This window comes from Rhinichthys klamathensis, unplaced genomic scaffold, assembly GCF_029890125.1.
Source record: "Rhinichthys klamathensis goyatoka isolate OS25496 unplaced genomic scaffold, OSU_Roscu_1.1 h1tg000404l_1, whole genome shotgun sequence".
NCBI classification, from domain to species: domain Eukaryota; kingdom Metazoa; phylum Chordata; class Actinopteri; order Cypriniformes; family Leuciscidae; genus Rhinichthys; species Rhinichthys klamathensis.
Window position 1 is genome coordinate 1,525,605 of NW_026606905.1, and position 27,499 is coordinate 1,553,103.

Sequence of the window (27,499 nt, forward strand, 5' to 3'; positions counted from 1 at the left end):
ACACACAACCATACACGGACGACGACCAACCAACACTGAGGGAAAACACAGGGCTTAAATGAACAGGGACTAATGGGATGATTAACAGAACACAGGTGAAGGGAATTACTAATCAGACATAGCGGGAAAACTAACAGGACTGAACCAAAAGTCACAAAAGACGGGGGAAACAAGATCTCAAAACAGAACTAAACACATTGAAACCGTGACATAGACAGTGTTGATAATGAAGGAATTAAATGATTTAAGTTACATGTAGCCTAGTGATATTTCTGTCATAAAAGTTTATTACTAAATATTTCATTATTTCAATAATTGATGAAATAAAACTGGTTTGGGCCAGCTTTTTCCAAGCAAAACTAATTTGTTAATTTGTTGTCATGAACAAAATATTCAACTCAATATTAAAGTCTACAGGGATCTTTGGATCCTTACAACCAGGCATGCAATTTGTGAATTAAGTTTTTATTTTATTTTGTATTATTCAAATAAATATCGAAACACGGTGCTTCGTGGTAATGCTGCTAAATTAAATAACATTTATAGAATAATTATGAACTTAAATGAAACAATATCGCAACATTTCGACAAATACATTACTTGATCTGTTTTTACATTTTAATTCAGGGCGATTTAGCCTACATTTAATTAGAGCGAGATTTTCACCCTTGTCTTGTCATTTTCTCATTGGGAAGCGCTTACATTACATGTTTGAGTAGATCCTCTGTACCTCTCGTTTTCATATGGATTAGCCTACACAATCAGATAACATTTATTAGCCTAAATATTTAGACATTTAAAGGCTTTAGACATAGCCGATTTCTTATCGTGACTGAGCTGAAGTGGCTTTCGGTTCATTTTTGTGACGCGCATTTCCCGGAGACAGAGACGACAGATATACTGTTTTGTCGTTAGCCTATATGAGGGGATTAAAATAATTCAGCAGAAGCAGGGATGTTTAGACCAGAAGGAAATCCCAGTCCCCCTGGCAAATCACACTTTACTTAAAACCATGTTTTTAAAAACTCTAGGTTGTAGGGAACAGACCTCTCTGCCATGCGCGCGCATGGTTTGGAGCACAATATCTGTCTCCCATGCACGCTCGCTCTAGATAGATTACGGGATATTTTAACTAATTTGCGGTATAACTAGTCGATCACGAGTGGCTCAACAGGTAGATCTATAGATAAACTATATCTTTTAGGAATTTGACCGACCGGGTTGACACTTCAGCGTGAGAAATCGGGGGTGTGGCGTGAGAGCGTGAGATTTGGGTCAATTGCGTGAGTACTCTCACGCTCAATGCGTGAGAGTTGGCAGCCCTGAAAAAAAAAAAATTATATATAGTATATATATATATATATATATATATATATATATATATATACATATGCTATATATAATAAATTTTTTTACAGAACTGCTTTTGAAATTACGATTGGTAGCCTATTATTATACAGATGCAAAGTCGTTCTGTTGGATACTATTTTGTTCCTTAGTGTAAAATGGAAATGCATGATATTTGTATTTTATAAATATAAGCAAAAAAACTGTATGGTGTAACAGAGTTTTAATCATATTTATTTTTGTCCATCAAAAGTGTGCTTTCACTTTAATTTAGCGTGAGCAGTGCAGCAAAAATAGATTCGACACCGAAACCCCCGCTTCACTGCTGCTCACGCGCCGCTCCTGCTCGACGCTCACGCGCTGCTCCTGCTCCCGGTGTGAATGCGCCGCTCATGCTGTGTGAAACGGCCGTTAGATACACGCCATCGTGTACACATGAATCTCGGACCTATCGTCTTCTTCCTCGTCTAATTTCTGTCGCTCTACATACGCCATCTGGTATAATTGAAACGATTGGCTATGAGCTACGTACAGGCGCATTTGATAGACATTCTTAGCACCCAATAAATGGCTCTGGGCATTCGTAAACCACGCCTCAAATACGAGAAAATGAACACGTGGTTCCCAGACCCAAATCTCAATGAGACTTGGGTCTGACGTTAGCCAGGCTAGTGGATTGATGTAATTGTCAGACGTTTTGCGCTGCAAATTCAAACAAGAGAACCAATCAAAAGCATCAACAGGGCCGTTGCTGGACAAATGGGTGCCCTAAGCAGATTTATATTGTTGTGCATATAATAACAAATAAGCAATAATAATTAGTTCAAAGAAAGTACCAAAAGCAAGTAATTTTATGGTTTAATGAACAACACTATTAAAATATAATTAGTTCAAAGAAAGTACCAAAAGCAAGTAATTTTATGGTTTAATGAACAACACTGTTAAAATACATAATCTAATGTACGTAGTATAAATTATGTAATATAATAAAAGCCTGCAGAGGGCACCAATGGTCTGGTAATTGTTGTTACACAGCATGATCAAATCCTTGGTTTTGGACAAACAAGCATTACAAATTATACAGCATTTAATTAAAAATGTCATTTTTGATATTTAATATTAATTAAAAAATAATAATATTTGGCCAACTTTACGATAGACATGCTACAGCCACTGTAATTTCTTGAACAAGAACATGTGGACATCAAAATTCAAAACATGCAAGCTCAGAGCGAGGGTTTAAACTTTTATTTTGAAATCACGATGAACAACAACTTGCATATTTAGAATTATCCTGTGATAGTATTATGCTATGCTGTATTATGATTTTTTAAATGGTTTTAATAAATCTTGCAGCTGTAGAAAATAATAATGCGGTTAAAGCAACACTATGGAACTTTTCAACCTTCATAATATATTTCCAAGACCCTTGTGATGGTACATCGACTTACAATAGGTTAAATGACACGTCTGCCATAGCCTGACGTGGTCTGTATCGCTTTTACTCGCACTATGTAACTTCGGGTTTCGGGTAGTAACCCGAGCACAAAAAGAACTACAAAACTCGATTGCTTTACGGCATACGTCACTTCCCCCACCCCTTCCTTAAATTGTCTATGGCCATTGCAGACATCCCAAGTCTATAGCGTCTCCCTGATGCCCGCAAATTAGTTCAAATCTGCCGGAATCTAGAGCGCGAATGCAAGACAGAACATACTGCGCGCATAACATACATAGCGCGAGCACGGCAGAGAGGGAGAGAGCGAGAGACCTTGCGAGTGTGCCTCACGAAAGCTAGTCAACCCGCCACCCCCCCGTCAACAATCCAGTCACCAAGATATACCTCCCTGAAATGACTTCTTGCAGGTTGGGATGTCTGCCATTGTTGATTCGAAAGCCGGTGCTGGATAAACAGCGAGCGTGCGCGTGCGACAGTAGGCTGCGGTAGGCTAAATTATTTACGACAGCGGTAATGGACAATTCCCCTTCCAACCTGTAGGGCGACCGCAGAGGAAAAGTTCCTTGGTGTTGCTTTAATGGATTCTCGACCGTGGAATTCTCCTCTTCTGGTATTGACAGCCCAAGACAGATATCTTTACCATAGCTAAAAACACACATTAAAATAATTGAAATTATGTGACATAAATTGCATTAGTATCAAATCAAGCAAAAAACGTTGCTGGTGGTCAAATTATTAATGCGTTGAACACGTATAATTAATTCCACCCATTAACTTCAATAGCCAAAACTTTCACATGTTTGTGAACATACATAGGCTACCTGAAAGTAACACACAGGATTCACCTTGGGATTTTTTTTTTTCTTCTCTTCTCAGCTGTTGTCTTTTCCCGGGCATAGTTCTCACAACCTGTCAGCCAGCTGCAAACATGAGGTGGGGCGGGACGCACATGCAGGAATGAATGGCATGTGCTTACTGTGTTCACCATAAATGCATTTTATATATATATATATATATATATATATATTTGTTTATGTTGATATTAATATAGAATGAAAGGGCTTTTTTGAGCAACGAAAATGGTGCCCCCTGGGGACTTGGTGCACTACACAAACTGCGTAATTGCGTTTAGGGAGCGTCGGTAATGAGCATCAGAATAGCATCGCTTCAATAAACGGCCAGATGACAGGAGGCATCATGCACATCAAAAACAGGCAAAGCAACAAATTAATATCATTCAACATATCGTGTAACCCCAATTGTGATCATTAACATTCTCATAAGTAACTCATTTAATTGCACATTTTTTCTCGATAATAGCGTTTATTTTATTTGATTGGGACAGTGCATGTTAATGAACAAACATGGAATACATGCATGTAAACATGCCGGATTGTAGCTACAAGCTAATTTCCATCCGTAGTCCCACGTACTAAGATCACAAAACATTACAGAATAAAATTTACATCTACATCATTTATCATTAAATTATCAAAAATCCTATATACAATATTCACATAAAACTTAAAAAATCATTCAACTTCACAAACACTCACAGATGTACACATTACAAAATAAAAAAATTTAGAATAAGATACAACATACCCACTAATGTGTGCAACTTTGGTTTGCACATAGCCATTTTTTCAACTGGACTTTAAACGAGCTATATGTAGGGCATTCTCTCAGAACCTGTGGAATAGTCTTCCTATAACACTGAGAGAATGCCCTACATATAGCTCGTTTAAAGTCCAGTTGAAAAAAATGGCTATGTGCAAACCAAAGTTGCACACATTAGTGGGTATGTTGTATCTTATTCTAAATTCTAAAAAAAAATATTTTGTAATGTGTACATCTGTGAGTGTTTGTGAAGTTGAATGATTTTTTATAACAGTAACAGAACAGGTAACAGTAACAATAACAGTAACAGAATAGAGCTGCAAGCAGCAATTACGGGGTTCAAGCATTTAAGACCTTCATTCCAACTATGCTGTTGGGCTCTAGGCCAAACCGAAATGTAGGCCTGAAACCATAAAATATCCATGATGGAGAATACGCAAATGATATAAATCTATAATTATCCAAATTCAGACCTACCACCTGGCCAGGTTTCAAGTCTCTAGGCCTTACGGTTTGGTCTGCCCGATCAGTTTTACGGAGGAATAATAATAATAATAAAAATCTTAACAATTACAATAGGTTTGCAGCACTGCGTGCTTGAACCCCTAATAATAAAAAATCTTAATTACAATAGGTTTTCAGCATTTCGTGCTTGAACCCCTGATTACAGTTACAATTATTGTTTACACTTTATTTTAAGGTGTCATTGTTACAGTGTAATTATATATTTAAGTACTGAGTAATATTAAGCAACTACATGTACTTACTATAGGGTTAGGGTAGGATTAGGATTTGGTTGAGGGTTAGCTGCATGTAATCATGTATAATTTACTGTTATGGTAAGTACATGTAACATATGTAACAAGGACACTGTAAAATAAAGTGTTACCCAATTATTTTGTAATTAAATTAGTAATGCTGTTACATGTAACTAGTTACTCCCCAACACAGCGCATAAGCTGGTCTAGTCTGAAAAATGATCATTTTTAACGCTTTCTGAGCATAAGAAACAACATTTATGGGACAGTTTATGTCAGATTTTGTTGCTGATTTGAAATAATGTTATTTAATTGTGAGTTTGGCAAGCAGTTTTTGAGATTTCAGAATTCTCCCATTCAAATAGATAGGACTTGGTCTTGGATGGCCAAAATAGCTGCCCGGAGGCGTTGCAAATATGGCCGCCGAGTGAACAAACTTTCCTTGAAAGGGACTTTGGTTTCGCTCATCTGGCTGATGTCACTGAGTGACGGAAAACAACATTACATGTAGCAAAACATTTTTTACACTTAAGGTGGTTACTAGGGTGTTTTAGAAAAAAACAACATTATTTAATCATAAGAACAACGCAACTTAATTTTAGATTACAATCAAGTTTACACATAATACTTTCTCAAAAACAAAACCTTTTCCAGTTCTGAAGAAAAAAATATATCTATTGCTGTGCAAATAGCTTCACCCCACTAAAGCAAAATGCTTCCAAAATCCTTAATTAACTAGTAAAAAACTTAAAATCAATCAAAAGCTTCCAGCAAAGTTTTTAAAAGCTATTTCCTCCTGTATAGCTACTCGATTATGGCAAAAATCATTATTATTTTTTGGTCAGTATTGAAATCACTATTATTAAACACAATTATTGGTGGGGTGATATGATCAAAGTCTTATTTCCCAATATGAGCAATTGTAAATATCAGTGAAATTTCACCATTATCAAAACTAATTAGCAAAAACTAATACTAGGTTAACTAACGTAAGAAAAAGGTCCTCAAATTAATAACACAAGACAAGTAAACAGTCAGCAAAGAAACTATTTACAAACAAAATGGAGAAATAAATACAACAGAACAAAAATACAAATTAAATAAATGTAATAACAGTGATATTCAGTAACAAAAGAAAAAGATAATCAAATGTAAAATAACAATGCATAGTCTTACTGTACACATTAAATATAGATAAATCTACAGTATATTAAAGCTACTTAAGTTATTCAGTCAAGATCAGTGAGTGATTATCCTTTGTCATTTGATGTTGGTTGTCATTAATGTGTACACACAACACATGTGTATTCTTTCTCAACTATGTATGTTTTCTTAAGACATAACCCACTGTGTTTACGTGAATACATTTGAGTGTACACGTTTAGGCGCATTACGGAAGCCCATTTGCTTATCTGTATTCTGCTCCACCAGTCCTCCCTCTTCCCTAAAAAAATTAAGTACATTCTGGGCGATTAGTGAAATCTGTTAAAAAAAATTCCACTATAATGACTTGTATTTTACCCAGTAGGAGGATCAACATAAGCCCAGTAAGAAGATCAAAACTAGCCAAATAATGCCATAATATCAATGCAGTCAAGTTATTGATAACTGTAAGTCTGCCTCTAAAATATATATTTTTTGTTGTTGCAAGAGACACTTCAACATTTCTAGCCTTCCTTTTACCTTTTCTAAAAGTCTTTCCAAATTTATTTCAACATAGAATTGATGCCATGATAAACTACTAGATATTTTATCCGATCTCTTTTCCAGGACAAACCTCCTGGTATTGTGGCCTAAGTCAGACTTGTAACCTGAAGTTTGCTGGTTCGATTCCCTTGAGCAAAGCACCCAACCCCTAATTACTCCCTGGACACAAATGGCTGCCCACTGCTCTGGGTGTGCGTGTCCATGGTTTGCAGTGTGGGTGTGTTCACTGCTCCTAATTTGTGTGCACTAACATGGATGGGTTAAATGCAGAGGACCATACCCGTGCATAGGTTACACTGTTATATCATTTTGATATTTAATTAAAACAGTAATATCATCAGAATAAGCTGGTAGCAGCACTTTTGCACTAAAACAACAATAGAAAAAAATCACTTACTGCTTTTAACTGAATCACTTTTGTAGCTTTAATAAGAAACAGTGTTTAATGAATAATACAGTTAAGACTACAGAATGTTTTTATTCAATTTAACAGTAATATTTCCTGCTTGAATACTACTGTTAAAAAGACTTTCTTGCTGTAGCTGAAAACCTTACATTGTCATTTGTATTTTTTATTTATTGTATTTGTTCTATTGTGATATATATATATATCCTTATTGTGAAATAAAATTACTCATTGTCACATAGAATTTGGTTATATTGCCAACATCAATTATCAATTAACTATCTTTCAATTATATCCTCTGATAAACGGTGAAGCATTTGAACCAAGCATAATCTTTTTTGCCAGCTGGACTAAAGGCATTACCCGGGTAAACACATTATTAACAACAATACCTTTCACTACTGTTCATTCTAGCAGAAGACAAAATGCTAGTGTTCAACACTAAGGCAACTGCAATAGTAGCTACATTTCTCAACACAACAGCATTTCATAGGGATGAAATTAATGCCAAGCCAAAGTGTTGAATTGTCCTAACTTGATGTTGCCATATCGACAAGCTCCGCTAATCAACAGCACTCTTACTAAACACTTCCAGTTGTTTTACAAACTGTTTGCCCAACAAAACCTTCTCTCAAACAAGCAGCAAAAGCTAGAGAATATATTGAAACACTCCCTAATTTCATTCTGCTGAACACAAAACAATATAATTTGAAGAATATAGGTCAACCTTCAATTGTGTTTTTATACATGATCTTCAAAATATCTTCTTTGACTTTCAAAAGAAGTCAATGGGGCCCATCAACTGTTTGGTTCATAAAAAAAAAACTGACATTCTTCAAAATATCTTCTTTTGTGTTCAGCAGAAGAAAGAAATTCATACAGGTTTGGAACAACTTGAGGGTGTCAATGATGACAGAATTTTCATTTTTGTGTGAACTATCCCTTTAAATTCTTTGCAAACACACAACATGCAGATAACAAGACTCCTCTAGATTTACAGGCATTTTTTAAGAACCTGTTATTTATATTCTACAATACAAAACAATCTGTCAATATTAAGTAATTCATCTCTGTCATGTTCCTTCTGTGCAGTTTTTACTGTTGCAGAATGTATGACAGTATGAAGTGTCACAAACACAATGCGCTGCCTCTCTTTTAGCTTAAGATGATTTATGATGTTAAAGTTCTTTCCCTATATTTCATCCCGCCCTCACTGAGCATTTTCTCTTCTGGCAGACACATGCTTTGGTTCAGAAGGATGGACAACCCCCCACTGCTCTTATCTGCCCAGCGCTTGACCAGCATGTTTACTAAAAAAAATCAATATAACATTACATAAAGAGCCTAATTAATGGAGACAGCACTGCAACCAAAACACATGCACAAACCCCATCAACTCATAAACACACCTCAAAAAAACTTTAATTTGCAGCTCAAACTTGTTTTAGACATTTAAGAGCAGAACTGTCTTTCTCTTTAATAACACACAATGGGCCTCATCCATGAAACACAAGCAGAATGTTTTTTTAATGTAAACTGTTCATAAAGCCGCTCTGTTCCGTTCCGTAAATCCAGATTTATGAAAGTGTTTGTATTTTCAAAATGTTGAAATTTCGTGTTGTATTTTCGTTTTGTGTTCTATTTGGCAAACTGATGACAGTGATATTTCACGAGTTTGTGAGCTAGGTAATTTGAAACTATTGAGATTGCTGACCAGCATTTATTTGGCATTTTTTAAATATCGGCCAAAACTTTTTTTCTGTTTGGCCGATGGTTCGTATGGCGCTGATAACACCAGTGTCAGAGCCCACAGTGCTCCCATTCTCCGTCTTCATTAGTTTGTAAAATTAGTGTTACCTTGTCTTTATTTGAAAAAATCAGTTTCCCAAAATGCACAAACTGCCCTGTTGGTTACAGTGTTTACTTCCTTTTATTCATATATTATTTTAACAATTTTTTTATTTGTGAAAAATACTGTAATAGGGTTTCAGAATCAAAAAGCTGAATCAATAAATTACAAGTCTGTTTTTTTACAGATTTGTTTTTGTATTCATTTTCAAAATATTTTATTTCCAACTTATTCAAAAATTAAAACAAATATAAATTATAAATATATCAGTTTTATATCGGCCATCAGCCACAATCAATGTCGGTAATCATAGCAACCAAAGCTTTAGCTGGAAAAATGCTGTCCCTCCAGTACTCTCAAGTGCCCCCAGCTGGCCGCTTTCAGCTGGCTAAAAACGCTTAGGTAGACACACTTTAATTGAATATTTTTTTGTAAAGCAAATGGCCAATTAGTCTATTTTGCATTTATGCTATACTGGAGCCAAACCTGAGAAGGGAGCCCAGAAGTTTTCACAGCGTTCCTGGACAATTTCCGTATTTGTAATCCATAGACGGGGATCATGCTAATTATGAATGCACGTGCAAATATATATATTCACACATTTAACCATCAAATCTGGTGTTTACAAAGCATTTGTGAATCCGGAAGAGAGTTCTTGAGAATTACTCAGAATTTACTCATATATTTACGAAAGTTTCATGAATGAGGCCCAATGTTACAGCCCTTATGAACTCACTGCTGTTTAACATCTGTACTAATGACATAATCAGCATCATCTTGCACGAAACGGCCAAGAAAAAGAGTCCAATAATGTTAAAGAGAGCTCTGTGTCTGTGTGTGTGTGTGTGTGTGTGTGTGTGTGTGTGTGTCCTCTGTCAGCTGGCTGCCACTTTGAACTCTGATCAAATCAGCCTTATAAAACTCATGACAGCCCGACCGCACTCTGCGACCCAATAGAAAGAGATTTTAATTAGGTAACAGCAGCACACACACACACACACACACACGTGGCTGTGCACACTAATGCCATCTCCCCTGTAGCACTAGTTACTAAATACAAACTATTTTGGCTCTGAAAGAAGCATCTATTTAGAAATCATCCATAACTTCACACAAGTGATAGTGGCAACTCATGCCTTCTGCATTAAATAGTGCTCTTTCACTATTAAAGGTGCCATATGTAAAAATTGAGGTAAAAATATCCAACAAATGAGCTACACGTATCAAAAGAATGAGAAGAAATAAATGCAATGATGTCATTAAAAAAATGACAAGTTATAGTGCTGCCGAGATATAAACCTGAATTAGCATGCTAAATTACTAGCCCCGGCCCGGCCGGTGTCATAATACCAGTTTCGGCCATGGGTGGCGGTATGCGGGCAAAATACATAACCACCAGCCAAACTCCAATACACGAATAACTCGCACGGCTTGTGGGCGTACTTGAACCTGATGTCAATCGCGTCTATATCAAGGGGGTAATCCATCGACCGGAAGTTGAAGCCGGCCGGGTGCCGCCATGTTGTAGCAGAACTTCACTTGCGTTAGCATTTCCATTGACTCCCATTCATTTTGGCGTCACTTTGACAGCGAATAACTTTACATCTGAGGCGTTTAAAGACTCCATTTGTCCATTATTTATTTCTAAAGAAACACGACAATGTTTAAAGTGCTCCATTACCTTCTATGTTACATTTTGGCCCCGTAGAAACAGTTTTAGTAAAAATAGGCTAACGATTGCGTCATAACCACTCGACTCTCTGTCGCGCTGTACAGAAATTACCGCACAGACAGGAGGAGAAGCTCGCAGGCAATCGGGGGGACGTCCCGTCAAGGGAGAAGCCAGGGCCGACCCGTGGCATAGGCAGTATAGGCAAATGCTAAGGGCGCAAGCGCCTTAAACCCTAGGGGGGGCGCCAGAGCCAGAGGAACTTTCCGCTTTTATTGTACTTCATTAACACTGCAACGAGTGGAGCAATTACATAAGCCTGCCAGTAGCGCAAAAAGTGGGTAAACCGGTATGTGTAGCGGAGTAGGCGCCCTCATAAGATTTCATCATAGAATTTTGACAGGGGAACAGTAAGGAACTTTCCGCTTTTATTGTACTTCATTAACACTGCAACGAGTGGAGCAATTACATAAGCCTGCCAGTGGCGCAAAAAGTGGGTAAACCGGTATGTGTAGCGGAGTAGGCGCCCTCATAAGATTTCATCATAGAATTTTGACAGGGGACCCCCCTCCAATAATATCGCGAGCGGGCGTGGGCGCCGTGAGCGCTGAGCGAACAGGCACGAGTAGTGAGTTGTCGTCGAAAAAGATAGATAAAGCAAAAAAGCGCCCGGTGGCTAAAATAGAAATAGCCCATTCGTTTTGTTTTGCTTAATCGGCGGCGCTGGGTTAGTGCTGGTGTAATGCATTGGTAAAAAAAAGAAAGCTTTTTTTCTGACACCGCATGAAACGCGTAGATCAGCGGCCCATTGGTTGTTTTCTTGATTGACACTGGGCTGGCCCAATCACATCTTTAATGTGAAGTACAGAAAAATACTCTTTCTATTAGAATAGAAATTAGTACAAAACTTATGAAACTTTCCTTTATTTTTCAGTGCATTGTTTTACAATGAGTATTATCATGGGACTAATATTATAACTATTATTATGTAATGTAGACAGACACTAACTAAAAGAGGTTTGAATTTTTCTTTGTTTAATTTGAACACTGAATATGGGTTGGAGCTTTTAATTTTGAACTCTCAAAGTGCACCAGATTGATGAATTTAACATTAAAATGCACAAAATTTCCTTACGGGGGATCATGCCCCCGTACCCCTAGCCTTGTAGCAGCCTAATGGATTAGTAATAATAGTAGTGGTGGTAGTAATTGTAATTTATCTACTACAAGTTAAACAATGCAACTATGTCGGATGATTGAAATATCCTTGAACGTTCTTTTTCAGCATTTGTATAAACAATTTATTATAGTTCAAGTCATAATTTGCTTGTTGAAGTTTTGGAGTGACTATAAGAGCATTTTTGCGCAAAAATCAATCTCGCCTAGGGCAACCAAAGGGCTAGAGCCGGCCCTGGGAGAAGCCCATAGATAATGAGTCCATAAAAGCAACGGAATACTTACTCCTGCTCACTCACGCCAAAGAACTCTTTGCTCAAGTTCCCCGTCTCTGCAAGATTAACGTTGGCAATTTTAACGCACAGCTACTAGAAGATTAACGTCTGTCAGACAGGTTGCTCACGTCATCAAGCTTAGTTTGAGTCGGTTTGAGTCTGCGCGTCAGGAACGGAAGTGCTCAGAAATCGCTAAAAATGGGCTTCAACTGTCTCAACTGAGTTCCAATGAGATGGCTCTGTCCATTTCTTATACTGTCTATGGTCTATATGAGACCGGCCTTTATAATTTAGTGTTGAGATGTTGTTCATTGAGTCTCTAATCTCTAAAAATCTCCAAATGAACTGCGGTCTTACGATCGTGTCAATTGATTTGATTAATATGCGCGAGGGAGAGAGAGAGCAGGAGGACAGCGCTCGTGTTGTTTGAAGACGTGAGAGTGCGCGCGCGCGGCCGGGGCGCTCCTCTCTCTCTCTCTCTCTGCTCGTTATGCGCCCTGTCAAGCGCAGCAGTCATTCTATTCTACATCACTCACCGATCAAAATAGGCTTTGGCGGGACAAAGCGGACGATTTGACGGTTTTAGAAGATTAACAACCCGAAACTAAAAAACAGACTAGAGTAGGCCAACTTTCTGGAGGTATACTGCCCCCATCTGGTATGGAATATGTGGATTTTGAATTGATTTTTTTACACAATCTTTCAATATCTTTTACTATTAAAATCTTTGACTGTGTACATCTGTTCTTACGTGCAAAATATTCTCCATTCCATAATAAATTATTTTAGCCTTGAAACGGGTTATAGCATATGACTGGGCCACACATACAGTATACTTTTGTATTTGCTTGTATCATTAAATCACTCAGAAAATAATTAAAATGGTGATCTCAACCGCCATCAGTAACAGGTAGATTCAGAACATTCAAAAGTGAACTACAGTAATAATACAGGCAAAACGGCATATTTTTCTGCTGTTTTTTCACTAATGGACACAGAACTGACAATTAAAAATGATAATCATTTTTCACTTCATCAATTAGTTCTGGTCCTCCAATTTGATAGACCAAGCAGCAGTGCACTAGTATGTATATGATAAATTAGAGTATAACAGCACTGTTTCATGTTTGACTTCAATTGCTTTTGTTTTAGATTTTTAGATTTGCTAAGTGGAGTATAGAGCGGATTTGCCTGAAGTGACAAGGGTTTTTTGAAAGTCAGAACATCTATGTTTTCTCTTGCTACATGATCGCTCAGAATGGATTCCTCTCACTACTGATTAAATGGATTACAACAAGTGATTATAGAATGCTTTGACATGGGAAAGGGAATTCTCAGTCACTCCCTTAAACTTCACATACAACCAAACCTGTCCCTAACCTTACCTGTATCCCACCTCAATAGCTGCAAGTGTTTTGCAAAACAACATGAACAAAGTAAAGTACCAATTTTTGTTTTGTTTTTTTGTTTATGCAATTACTTAAGACACCTAATATAAAGCGTGACCAACTGTTCTAATGATATGATCTTTAGGAAGCGTCAATGTCAAATAAAAAGAGCATTAAAACATTACAATATTCACAGCGTTGCATAATGTAATTTCACTGGCAATATCATAGTGAATAGGCTTAGATCTACAGGTGAAACTCGAAAAATTAGAATATAGAATAGAATAAATAGAATAGAATAAATCTTTATTGTCCACCGGGGTGGAAATTTTTCTTTGGCTCACCGCAACATACAGTACAAAAACAGATAAAATATACAAATGTCTCAGACATAATGAAGAAACATTTCTAGATTAATAAGATAAAATAAAAACACATCTTATTAAGAATAAATATACTTATACAATAAAATAGCAGCACATTTGTTATTGTTACTTTGTTTGGTTAAGGATACTAATGGCATTTGGAATGAAAGATTTTCTAAAATAACTTTTAGCCAGAGGCTCTCTGAAGTGCCTCCCAGACTTCATTAGTTCAAACTCGCTAGAAAGGGGGTGAGTACTATCTGCAGTGATTTTCCTAGCCTTATTCCTCGTTCTGTCAATGTATATTTGGGACAGTGGTTTTTGTGGTTTTCCTACAATTTTACTAGCCATTGACACTATCCTGTTGAGCTTTTTCTTTAGCTTGCAGTTTAAATGGTCAAACCAAGCAGAGAGGTGAAAAGTTAAAACACTTTCAATATGTGTAATATACACTAGCTCAGTAATCTGAGCACTGACACCCAGGCAGTTCAGTCTTCTAAGAAGACTGAGTCGTTGTGAGCATTTCTTAAAGATAAATTCTGTATTATCGGTAAAACGTGCAAAATATCGTGCAAAAGTTCATTTATTTCAGTAATTCAACTTAAAAGGTGAAACCAATATATTAAATAGACTCATTACATGCAAAGTGAGATATTTCAAGCCTTTATTTGTTATAATTTTGATGATTATGGATTACAGCTATGAAAACCTTAAGCTGTAAGCCATAATCATCAAAATGATAACAAATAAAGGCTTGTAATATCTCACTTTGCATGTAATGAGTCTATATAATGTATTAGTTTCACCTTTTCAGTTGAATTACTGAAATAAATTAACCTTTGCACTATATTCTAATTTTTCGAGTTTCACCTGTATTGTGAATATTTGATATATTGCCTAGACCTAATGCTGGAAAGTTGTTGTTTTTTACTCATGGTGTCTGACATTCCTTTGTGGATAACTGTAAGAGAAAGACACTAAAATAATGCTTAAGTTTCTGTAAATGTTTGCATAAATATCATAAAGATAATAAAGATCTGTTTATGAATAATTTAATCATTATAACATGTATTCATGAGTGTTTATTTGTACACCACATCTTTGAGTCCACAACCATTTGAATAAACACATTTGCAAATTAGAGGACATATTTGCTTTGGGTTTCATGAGACAAATATGAAAACTGTTGCATTTGACCAGAGGCAAACAGGAGTGAGGTCATGGAGACAGTTAGACTCTATAACCAGGCCTCCAATCCTGAACAAACCACAAACAAAATATAAGGTTTTGCCACATGGTTTGATACTGACAAAAACATGCAGATAATACTCCTCTGAATAAAATAAACAATTTTAATTTGGGTAACACTGTAATGTTAAGGGCAATGTGGAAATGTTAGGGCCGTTCTTCCAAAAAATGTATTCACTTTTAATGCATTAAGGTTCTCTAAATGAAAATACAATATTATAGAATAGATAGTTCTCATGCTCTATGCCGTGTGGTCAAAATGTGTCCTAATATTTTTACTATATAATAACCATTTTATAAAAATAGTAGACATTTGAGGCTGTACTATATTGTAAATGAAGCCACTTCACAGTCATATAACTATGTACATTAACTATGTCCATCCATTGAAAGTTCACAAAATCAAAATGTTCATGCATCAAAAAGTACAAAAATACATTGTAAAAGTAATCCATATGAATCAAGCAGTTTAAGAAAAGTCTTCTGGAGACTCAACCGTGCTGGCTTGACGAGTGAGAACAAACCTCATTGGATAAAACTGCTTGATTCATGTGAATGTCTTTTTGTACTTTTAATGTGTGAAAGCTTTGCCTGTGTGGACTTTCAATGGATTAACAAAAAAGGTGAGATTGTTAATAATATCTTCTTTTGTGTTATAAAGATAAATGAAAATCGTATGGTCTTGAAACAACATGACAGAAAGTAAATTATTTCATTCAGAATTTTCATTTTTAGGTGAACTAACCCTTTAATACCTGTTAAATTAAATACTTTATTCCATCATATAAGCTGATCATTAATTTATATGGTATTTCAATTGGACAGTTGTTGAAAGTCAAACTATTGAAAAAAAATGCTTTTGGAGTTAGGAGACTTAGGATATTTTACAAGCATTAAAAAAATGTATTGGCCATCACACACTTCAGTGTTATAGTTAAGTTCACACTTACATATAATGAAGTAGAGTAAGGGTTTTGCGTATTTAGGGTGCTGTTCGAGGGGAGGGCTCAAAGTTTGGAATTTTGGCCCGAACCCAAAGTATTCCCCCCGGTTGTGATAAGAATAGTTAGGACTAGAATGAAGAGATGGGGCGGTGAACGGATGCTATAAACTGTCAACGAACAGAGGGAAGTCTGCTGTATATATACCTCTTATCGTTAATTGATTTGATTAACTGAATGCGCTCCTCTCGTGTTAATCAGGTTAATTATCTGAACGTGCTCCTCCCGAATTTTGTTAATAAAATATTATTAAATGAATGAGAATGAAGTGTACATGGTCAATGACTACAAACAAATTTACTTTATGGATTTCATTATAATTAAGCCATTAAGGAAGCTTTTCTTTTTTGTTTATTAACAAGAGTGTGTTTGTGTGCACATTGTGACTAGTTAAAAAGTCAAATAGCACAAAATTAAACCATTGTATTTTTAATTCATGTAACTGAAAAAAATAAAAATAATTTAGCATAATGTGATCTTCCCTATAATACCAAAACAATGGACCCACAAAGTTATGAAATTGAGTGACAACATCTATGTCAGCTCTCATGAGCAGACATTGACAAAGGACATATAAGAATCTATGGCAGAAGTTCTCTGCTACTAGAGTAAATACATCATGCAGTATGTGCCTGAACCATTGACTGGATTTAAAAGGGAATTTGTGCACCACTTCAATTATGAGGAAACACTTACAAAGAACTACCGTCTAAGAGGGCTGGGTAAAAAATATAGATTTCTCGATTTTAATCGATTCTCATTTTTATGAACAGATATCGATTCTTAAATCCCAAGAATCGATTAGGCTAGTCATCCTGTTTTCAGTTGATGAATGAATGGAACATTGTAGCGCATCCCATCTAATAAATCGCAATAATCTTTGTGCTTTGTTACTGTGATATGAAACAAAGTCTCAGATTTCAAATTATGTCCATTTTCTTACGAAATTCAAAAACATAAATACCGTTTTGGCGCTGTAGCATGAGATCGCTCTGGCGCAGCTCAGCTCAAGAGAAGCAGCAGCGCGGAGCGCACATGATCTTCTCTTCTGCCTTAATAATACCAGTTACAGCACGAAATAAATATGAATGAGCATCTGAAAGTGTGTCGACTTATATTTCATATAACTTTATTATTATAAAAATAAATAAAAGTGTAATTTAAGTGTTTGTATACAGATCAGTTCATTTTTACCTTCAATATTATAGTAGGCTAATGAAGCCTAGTAGGCTCGCAGACTCCCATAGTTTACAGCATTAGTTAAGAGATTTGTTTACCTTGAGAAAATTTGACATGTATTGTACCTGATATCCAAAATAATCAATATTGAATCGAAATCGAATCGAATTGCAAGCTTGTGAATCGAAATCGAATCGAATTGTGAAATTTGTGTCAATACCCAGCCCTACCGTCTAAACAACAAAATAACCAACATTTCAATAATAACTTGGTCCAAAATCAGTCTGGTTATAAGGTCATTAGACTATAACACCCCCTTTCAGTGTAATCAATCATTCCAGGTTTCTGTCCAACGATGTGACATCAATTTCCCATTTAAAAAAAAAAAACTTTTTATGTCTTCCGCTTAGTGCTGCAACAGATTTGGATACAGTGTCTTACCTCTGTGTAGTCAAAGTCTGAGAGTGGAGCTATACTTTTGATGTACTCTGCTCTAGGCTGATTGGATGGATTGGCGATTGACACAGGGGGTGTTAAGGTGCTCATAGCAGATATTATCGTCTGGAAAATAGAAACATAGATGTAAAAGCAGGATGAATTCAACCAAACTAATCAGCTAGACAAAACTGCTGGAGACAAAACAAAAACATTGAATTGGGCGCAATTTTTATTCACAAAAATGACTTACCACTATGGCGTCCTTAACATTTTTCCGGATATCCAATATTTTTTGCTGCTTTTCTCTGAGTAGAAGAGGAGGAAAATAGGAGGCAACTGTCATTAAACATTGAATGACATAATTTCAAAATTAGGAGTGTCATAATAATTGTCCATAAATTAGGAATGTGATTGTCATATTACTCAAAGGTGGTCCTTATCAAAGGCCAAACTGTGATTAAAGTCACAACAGAGCACATTCTGCACACAGTGACCTCATCCTGATAGTGAACATTGAAATAACGGCACATAACTCTTATATATAATCAATCCAGTTATTATCTAACTATTTTATTTGCCGTGAGATAAGGCCCAAAGATACTGTGTCTAGGTAAACAGCCCAGAAATAAGATCCAAAAATGCTGCATGCCAAAAATGCTGTCTATACGCAGTCCAAAAAAAAATAATGCTGAAAAAAATGCTGCACACCTATATCCAAAAATGCTGTATAGGTGGGCGCTCAAATTTGAGACTCGGAAATGCTGCATGCGTGTATGATGACCAAAAATGAGGCCCAAGAATGTTGCACACGCCTATGATGCCCAAAATGCTGTCTAAGTAGGCAGCTCACTAGGTTTAGAGTCAGCCATAAAAACGCACCGGACGCAGAGGCGTACATCTGAACCCCGTCAACATTCTAACATCCTCAACAGACATGGATGCCGCATCCGTTATAATAAACACAGTAAAGGCCCAGTGGCAGTAATAACGCTAAATAATCAAACACTCACTCTGCGTTAAAGCCGTTGACGTGCAGGATCCGCATCTGTTTGACTATAGTGCTCTTCCCGGATTCCCCAGCGCCTTAAAATCATAGAAAAAAAAGTCATGAGATGATACATAGCCTAAATATTAGTATTTCCAGGGCCATGAAGAAATGATCCATCCATGATGATGATGATGAAAATATATACATATCTCTGATCAGATGATGATGACACATATCTATTTGTTATTAATGTTTTAGTTATAGATTCCTATCTTACCTAATAAGAGCAGGCGGTGTGTGGCTTTATACGCCTGTCTCTCTTTCTGTAACTGTTTCTCGATCTTTTTATTCGCCTCTCGTTGCGCCTTCTCGTCGATGCGCTGATCTTCTGTCTTGCTGTTGCCCAAACATCCCATGTTCAAAAGCCTCTTACTCCTCAGACACACAATAAATAATAATAATATCTCAAATGTCTCCTATAATGGTGATTTAAAATGTATCAGGCTGATAAATAGAGCAAGAAATCCCTGCGCCACGGGAAAAAAAAGGTTTCGCTTTGACCCCTTCACACACCCGAGCGACAGAATCAGTCGGATCTCCTCGATATATTCATGATCAATGTTTGAAAATCAGACATGAAGCGACTGAGGCTCAGATCATCTCTCTCTCTCTCTCTCTCTCTCTCTCTCTCTCTCTCTCTCTCTCTCTCTCTCTCTCTCTCTCTCTCTCTCTCTCTCTCTCTCTCTCTCTCTCTCTCTCGCTATTTTGTTGTAATGTGTGTTTGTGTCTTTAACTCAGCACTGCCTCCCTCTGCACTTGCAGGAAGTGACACTCCACACTCAACCTGCTGATCCCAGGTCAGCCTCTCATATCCCCACTACATCACTGCATTTTAAGCTTATGCAATCATTCATCATTAAAGGCGTCATTCATAAGTGAGTTTGTTACAGAATCCTCTTCCCCAGCTAGGCTTCACAACATAAATTATTACTAAAATGCAATATATAACCACTCCATTTATTCTATTAATTTATCTGTCTACATTACTGATGTTTCCAATAAAACAAAAAAGTAACATGTTGTTTTCATTCTTTTCTCAACAGCATTACAAAAACTGCACATTTTTATGGGCAAACAAAGGTGATTGTAATACTTTTACACTAGTGCACATTTCTCAGGGCAATGTCAATTTCTGTATTGAAAAAAAAAGGTATGAACCATTGTTTTCCACTGCTATTGCCAGGAAGACGATACGGTAGGCCTACATCTAAAACATACTGTGTGTGAAAGCAGGATGGAAAAATGGAAAAGGTAACATACTAAACAAATACACTAACATACTAAAAATATCTCTCTGTGGTCATTAAAAATCCCAGGATGTCTTTCGAAAAAGTGTAGGGGTGTAACCCTGGCATCCTGATCAAATGTACCCGTTGGCCTCTGTCCATCATGGCCTTCTTATCATCCCCATATACTGATTGGCTCTATCACTCTGTCTCCTCTCCACCAGTAAGCTGGTGTGTGGTGGGCGTTCTGGCGCAATATGGCTGCCGTCGCATCATCAGGTGGATGCTGTACATTGGTGGTGGTTGAGGAGATTCCCCCTTCCATGAGTACCCAGAAAAAAAGCTATATAAATATAACAAATTAAAGGTGGGGTATGTGATTTGGAAAACGACCGGCAGATTTTGAAAATATACAATTCAAATGGTCCTACCTTCTTTCCTCCAAAGCCGGCTCTGACTCCACCCATTCGAAGAACATGGACGCGCAATCATGCACGAGCGAAAACTCAGATGCGCGAGAGATTGTAATGACGATTTACTACTAACAAAGAGTATAGAAGAACAAGAGGCGAAACTCTGATGCTTTTTTGGTAACAGCCACTAGCTGGCGCTTCGGTAGCGCGGCCGCCATTTTGGGGTGAAGATTCCAACTGGAGTTACTGGACAACAGCACAGATAACAGTTTGTTGAGGTAGTTTTTTCTTGCATTAGTGAGTATTTCCATTTTATGCAACTTTACACATTTACTACTATTATTTAGTTACCAACTCCACTAGGCCTGAAATATATTTTGTACGTTTTAATCCCCTGGATCATGCTACAAACATGATGATCTTAACATGATGCATTGTCCGTTATCATATAATTGCCACGGGCCACATAACTTGAGACAGGGAAGTTTAAGGATTTAATTAATTATATTACTCTCTACATTAAGTGTGACAGGTAAGAATAAAGTGATATCAGTTCATAAAGTTATAATAACGTTAGACCGTTTCCAGGAGGTACACATAACCTTACATACAAAAATAAGTTATTAATGAAATAAATGAATTCAGCAAATAAATGTAATTGTACTAAAATGTAAATGTTGGACAATAAATATATAACAGCAATAGAATAGCTTTACAGTAAACTGTTTTTTGCAGTACTATCTTATATTAATGACCGTTAAAGCAAGTAAACAAAAAAACACAGCCACTCATTGTGGGGAAAAAGCCTGGTTAAGTAGCACCTTCTTTTTAACTGCTATAACGTTAACTGTTGTGAGTTAAAATAATCACCTAATTATTTCAACCTAAAAATGACCTCTGCACTGGACTAAATATATGTATAATATATGACTGCCGAGTCGCTTTCACCCCAAAATGGCGGACACGTAGCGCTGCTGCTGGGCGCTGGTGTTGCAATGGAACGTTCTATTGGCTTTCACTTCTTGTCAATATACATTCTTTGCTACTAATCATGGAACCGGCTTTACTGACGAGATGCGCATGATGCGTCACAAACTTTGAGTATGCGCACGACGGGGGTCACGCGCGCTGGGGGGAGGGGGGTGTGGTACAACCGTTTGATTGACGGACTTACTGTCCAATGATTCTGATGGTCTTGGAAATGATTGGCTGGAGTTTTTCGAGTCCTGCCCGTTCCACAGATGATTAAATTGCTTAATTTTCATTTCAGTGCTTCTAACTCAGTGGCTGTAAGTGGGTTAGGAATAGGATTTCAAGTTATTTTGAAAAAATTTACAAAAAAGAGAATCACATACCCCACCTTTAAATGAATTATTATTGCACATTTTTCTGTAATTAATCGTGATTAATCGCACCTAGCATTAAAGTTTTTAATATATTTCTATATTGTAATAATTTCACATTTAATCTCCAAATTAATGTAGAAACAACATAAAGACAATATATTTTATCTGATCTAACAGGTAGGAAATATGCAGAAATTGAATAAAGTTATCAAACAGTCTTCACTGCATAAATTACAAATTAAATAGATTAATCCTTATTAAAGCTACAAAAGTTCAGTCAAGAGCAGTGAGTGATTTTCTCTTTTTCTTTTGTTCTTTGATTTACATTAATGACTGACATCACAGCAGCGGGTTTATTAGGCTGCTGTCACTTTAAGACCTGACGTCTGACACACCTCCGTTGTCCTCACAACTCTTTATGGTCATTTAAAGGGGTCATATAATGCAATTTTTGTACAAGCTAGTATGATTCTTTAGGGTCTAAATTAAAAGTTTGTAATATACTTTAATTAAAAATTCTCATTAGTATTGTAAGAAAACACTTATTTTACTTGGTCAAAAACATCTCCGTTTTCAGCACGCCGTTTAGTGCATATGACTTTAAATGATAATGAGCTTTGCTCACCCCGCCTCTCTGTTCTGTGTGTACACCGTTTGTAACACAATAACCATAACGCGTTGTACAGTATAAACGTGGGATTATGAATTATATTGAGAACATCATACATAGAAAACATGCCGTAATGTACCCTAAGTGTAAACCTTAGACGCATTCATTGTGAAGCGTGCAGCTAGCGATTTGCAAAGATTAATATAAATATTAATATAAAGTTTAATAAAACGTTACACTCACTTCAGTTGTTCTAGAGGTTCAGCAGGAACACGAATAGCTGGTACCGATCCTTTTTTCATGAGCAGCTTCTTAGCAAAACCAGCTCATACTGATCCTCGTTTATAAAGCAGTCTGGTGAGAAATGATTCGCGCAAACATGAGAGCATTGACGTTGCTAGTGGGGAATATTCCCTTCGAAAACAAACTCAGCCACTGCATCTTCAGCGGTTCGGATTTAGGAACATTAAAATGACTGCTGTGTTCGTTATTACACCCAAGAACAGAACACCACAATCGCTTAGACGCCATTCTGCTCATAGACAGTGCTCCAGCATATCAACAATGACCGTGCCGGTCCGCGCAGACTGATTGACAGCTCCCTCATGAGCGAGGGCGGGTCTGTGTTGAAACGATGCTGTCAATCAACAATCGTGGGAGGGGCTTCCGAGCGTGTGACGTCACAAAATCGAACGGCTCAATTTGAGGCAGGGGAAAACATTAAAGGAGATTAAAACAAAAACACTGGATGGATTTTATCATTTTATGATGGTTGTGTACAGGCACTGCCAACACACATTTCAGTACAATCAACTTGTAAAAGTGCATGTACCATTATATGACCCCTTTAAGACTTTATTTAACTAATTTAAGACTGTGCTACAGGGATACTCGTGGACATTTTGGCATACCTTTGTGTGTTTTTGTCTGTTCAAGAGCGAAAAGCAGAAGTTAAAACTAAATGAAAAATGAAAATAAATAATAACAAAAGCACAGACTAAATTTTAAGTGGTAAGAGGAACACACATCAACTCATCTGAGCTTAGTAATCAGGCCTATATTAGCCTACATTTGATTTACCCCATTACAATGGTCCCTTAGCAGTTAATGCTATCATAAAAATACACTTGTATTGTAGGTTTAAAATTCCAAATAAAGCACATTTAATGTTCAAAATTTATATTTTAGTCGTATTGCAAGAATGTGCGCAGCAGCGCTCATTCACTGTGAAGTTTAGCGGATACTCTTGCATAAGCCTCGTCTACTCATGACAGCAAAATGGAAATATTTGCATGAATTTCTAACATTTACAGATAGAGAATATACCTGTGAAATGTAAGTTATGCACTGAAGAAAAAAACATGTCTCAAATTCATTAAACAGCACAAATATATGCTATTTGCTATGGTGGATTGATTTGATCCATGATCAACCTTTAGGGCTGCTTAAGAATGCACATCAAATGATCTTGACTCATTGACCCTGTGTCAAATTAGTAGGATTGTGTGAACTTAAATTGTCTTTTATGTAACCGCTTTAACCCGACTGATTTGTTAGGTTAATTTAAGTCAAGATTTAATCCACAATTTTTTAAACACACTTTATGGAACAGGTCTGTGTTGATGATAACAAGCTAAAGTTTCAACATTCCAAAATGAACGTCAGTTATGTCTTGGGGGAAAATGCCATGTTGCAAATATGATGAATGTCATGCAAACTATGTTTATTACTTTGCATAACATTGTCTACAGCTCAACACTGTGTATAGCTAAAATAGAGACATATTGCATATTGGTCAAACGGTGAGGTCCCAATAAAAAGGAGGCGAATAAGAAACTGAAATTGAATAAACTTTCTGATGACAATATTATCAACCTCCGGTCCCTACTGCAGCATTAGTCAAATGTAAAGAGTGATGAAGCACGTGGACATAATGAAACATTTAAGTGGCAAAGTACCTTCTTAATCATCAAAAATGATTCAAGTTGACTGTTTGTTAATGCCTTCAAATGCGACCATATACATTGTAATATATGTTCTGAATGTTTGGAGGATAATTCTTATCACACCAGGATACACAGAAGTGAACACTAGCTGGAACAATGGGAAGATTCTTAAATGTAAAACATATGAAAATTAGATGCAAAATTCATCTTAAAGAGTTCCAAGGCCACGAATAGTGCCCAATTAATGCAAATGATGGGTACTGACACTACTGAATATGATTCGAGACTAGTGTGCAGAATGGAAACTATGGCTTTACTGATAAAGAGCCTGAGTCTCCCCCTGGTGGACATTAGGCATGGCAGAATTTGGATCTCTTTTGGATCACAATGGATCTCTTTCTTTATTATAGTGCATTATTACCAGTGGTTTTTGTTGTTTTTATTATATCTATGGAGTAATTCTAGCTTTATGGATGTTTTGTTTGAAAACATTAATGAATATAAATTATTACTCACACTTTTGTGGGTGGTCATGTACTTTAGATAGAAGACAGTATAGGGGCTTTTTTCTTGGTCTGGGTAATTATGAGGTTAAAATCGTTCTTTTATTCTAAATATTAATTATGATCCATAAATAAATGTAGAGAGATTCACAAAAAATAAACAAATTCACAAATAAATAGAATCAGATCCACAAGTATATGTAAGGAGTTTCACAAAAATGAATTAATTTCACAAATAAATAAAATGGAATTTGAAAAAAAATATATATATACAAACATGTTTCATGCCATAAACACAACCCTGCCTGGCAGTCATTTTTGAATCGCTTACTGTGGATTTGTGGATGGCTGAACGCATTTGTGGATTGCTTCATTATGGAATGCCAAACCTGACTTAATAATAAATAAATAATTACATAAATAAATATACGAAGAAATGTAAAAAAAAATATATATATATTTCCACTTTTATTTATTTTCACATTTATTTATGTAGGCTATATATGTATTTATTTATGGAGTGAATTATGTGCCATAATTAAACAAACAAATCCAGGATTTTGCAAACAAACTCGATCTGCTTTGCAAAGGAAAACTCGACTTGCAAACAAACAGAAAGCAATGTTCAAATACAAAGGTCAATTTGAGCGAAAACGCAGTGGAGTAACACATATTGTGTTAAACATTTTGAGGTTTTCTTTTGCAAAATGTTTATTATATATCTAGACAGAAATCCACATTAGCACTTAGTAGCACTTCACTCTCTCTAGGATAGGGGAATCTAAGCTAAAAGCTCTGCCATTATATGTTGCTTTTTAGATTTTTTCTACATTGGACACGTGCGAAATGACAAAAGCAGTGATTATGTCTACACTGAACAAGTCTATTTCTGTCGTTCTCATATGTTGTCTCATATCTGTGTAAAATCACAGATCTAATTACCTTTTTTTCATGTGGAATTTTGTCCTCAACAATGTTAAACAAGCAGACCCAATGGCCTTGTAATAAACATTTTGCAAAAGAAAACCTCAAAATGTTTATTATAGGTATAGTAAGACAGAAACTCACCTGTTCACCGCTCATTTTCCTCAGCTGTAGTCAAAGGCAAGCGCGTTTCAAATCAGTCCTTCTCCCGGGAGACTAGCGCTAAATGAATCCCCATATTTTAGCGCCATCTACTGTTTCAGAAGAGGAAGTTGCTCAACTACATTTGTGAGAAAATCGAGCCGAGAGATCTCATAAAAAGCCAAGTGTCTCACAATCGTAACAGACAGATATGCATTTGTGTGCTCTAGATTTGGTATTTGTTCAAAGGTTTCATGCAATTTGTAGGATGGTTTGTATTTATTTGTGAAATATCTAGGCTCATTTATTTATATTTGTTAAACACAATATGTGTTACTCCACAGCGTTTTCGCTCAAATTGACCTTTGTATTTGAACATTGCTTTCTGTTTGTTTGCGAGTCGAGTTTTCCTTTGCAGAGCAGATCGATTTTGTTTGCAAAATCCTGGATTTGTTTGTTTAATTATGGAACATAATTCACTCCATAAAATGTCACAAGTAACAGAAATAAGCACAAATGTCAGAGCATGTCAGAACACCTCCAGGGCCCAGAAAACACCTCAGACCCCAGAGGGTTAAATGCCTAGTCTCTGTTTTAACCAGGAAATACTGCATTAATTGAAAAATAATGAAAAATATGTGGGGAAAATTTTGTATTTTTTCATTGGGAAAAAATATATAATTATTGCATAAATATGAATAAGTACCATACAATTCTCTCAAAATACAAAAGAAAAATATTATTGAACAAAAATATATTACATTGATTTTACTGGGGGAAAAACAAAATTACATTTCAGGGGTTCGGTCACTTTTTGACTGCAAAGACGACAAGTGTGACTCGACTCCCAAATGAAGAGCGCCAGAAAATAGTCATGCAGAGTAAGGCATTAATATGTGTATATATTAATATGTGTAATATAAGTGTAATATAATGTGTAATAAGTACTAATAAACAGCCAATATCCTAGTAATATGCATGCTAATAAGTTAGTTATTAATAGAGAGAATTGGACCCTAAACTAAACTGAAGTAAATATATAAGTATAAATGGTAAATGGTAAATGGAAGAAAATAAATAGATTATGGTATGGTGTAGTATAATTTTCTATTTATTAAAACACAGGCAAAAAAATAGGCATTGACAAATTGGCTGAAACTGACCCAAACTGATTCTCAGCATAAATACAAACAGTTAGTTAAGAAAAAGAAAATAGCACTTGCTTTAACCAATTGGACCCATTAAAAAAGGACCAATTAAAACAAAATTATTTGCATTATTCATTTACCCTGATGCTATCCCAGATACAACTGCCTTTCTTCAGCAGAACACAAACATTTTTAGAAAGAAATTCAAGATCTGTAGATGCATACCATGAAAATGAAAGGATGAAATCATTTGGAAAGTCCATAAGTGATGCATGCACAACCTGATCAATTAATGTCTTATGTAGCAAA

General features: G+C 36.2%; 1 protein-coding gene across 2 annotated transcripts in view; it reads right to left on the reverse strand.

The window, feature by feature from the left end:
- The window catches only part of gnal (guanine nucleotide binding protein (G protein), alpha activating activity polypeptide, olfactory type), a 200,119-nt gene extending 180,536 nt beyond the window's left edge, over window positions 1-19,583 (reverse strand). Inside the window, exons 1-4 of one of the 2 annotated variants that reach the window (XM_056234747.1) lie at window positions 19,151-19,583; window positions 18,896-18,968; window positions 18,136-18,190; window positions 17,889-18,008 (exon numbers count right to left, since the gene is read on the reverse strand). In XM_056234747.1, coding sequence (XP_056090722.1) covers window positions 17,889-18,008; window positions 18,136-18,190; window positions 18,896-18,968; window positions 19,151-19,289 — 387 coding nt within the window. In that variant the 5' untranslated portion in view covers window positions 19,290-19,583. The remainder of the gene's footprint in view (window positions 1-17,888; window positions 18,009-18,135; window positions 18,191-18,895; window positions 18,969-19,150) is intronic. The other variant, XM_056234746.1, reaches the window with a different exon arrangement.
- Between the last annotated feature and the right edge of the window lie 7,916 nt (window positions 19,584-27,499).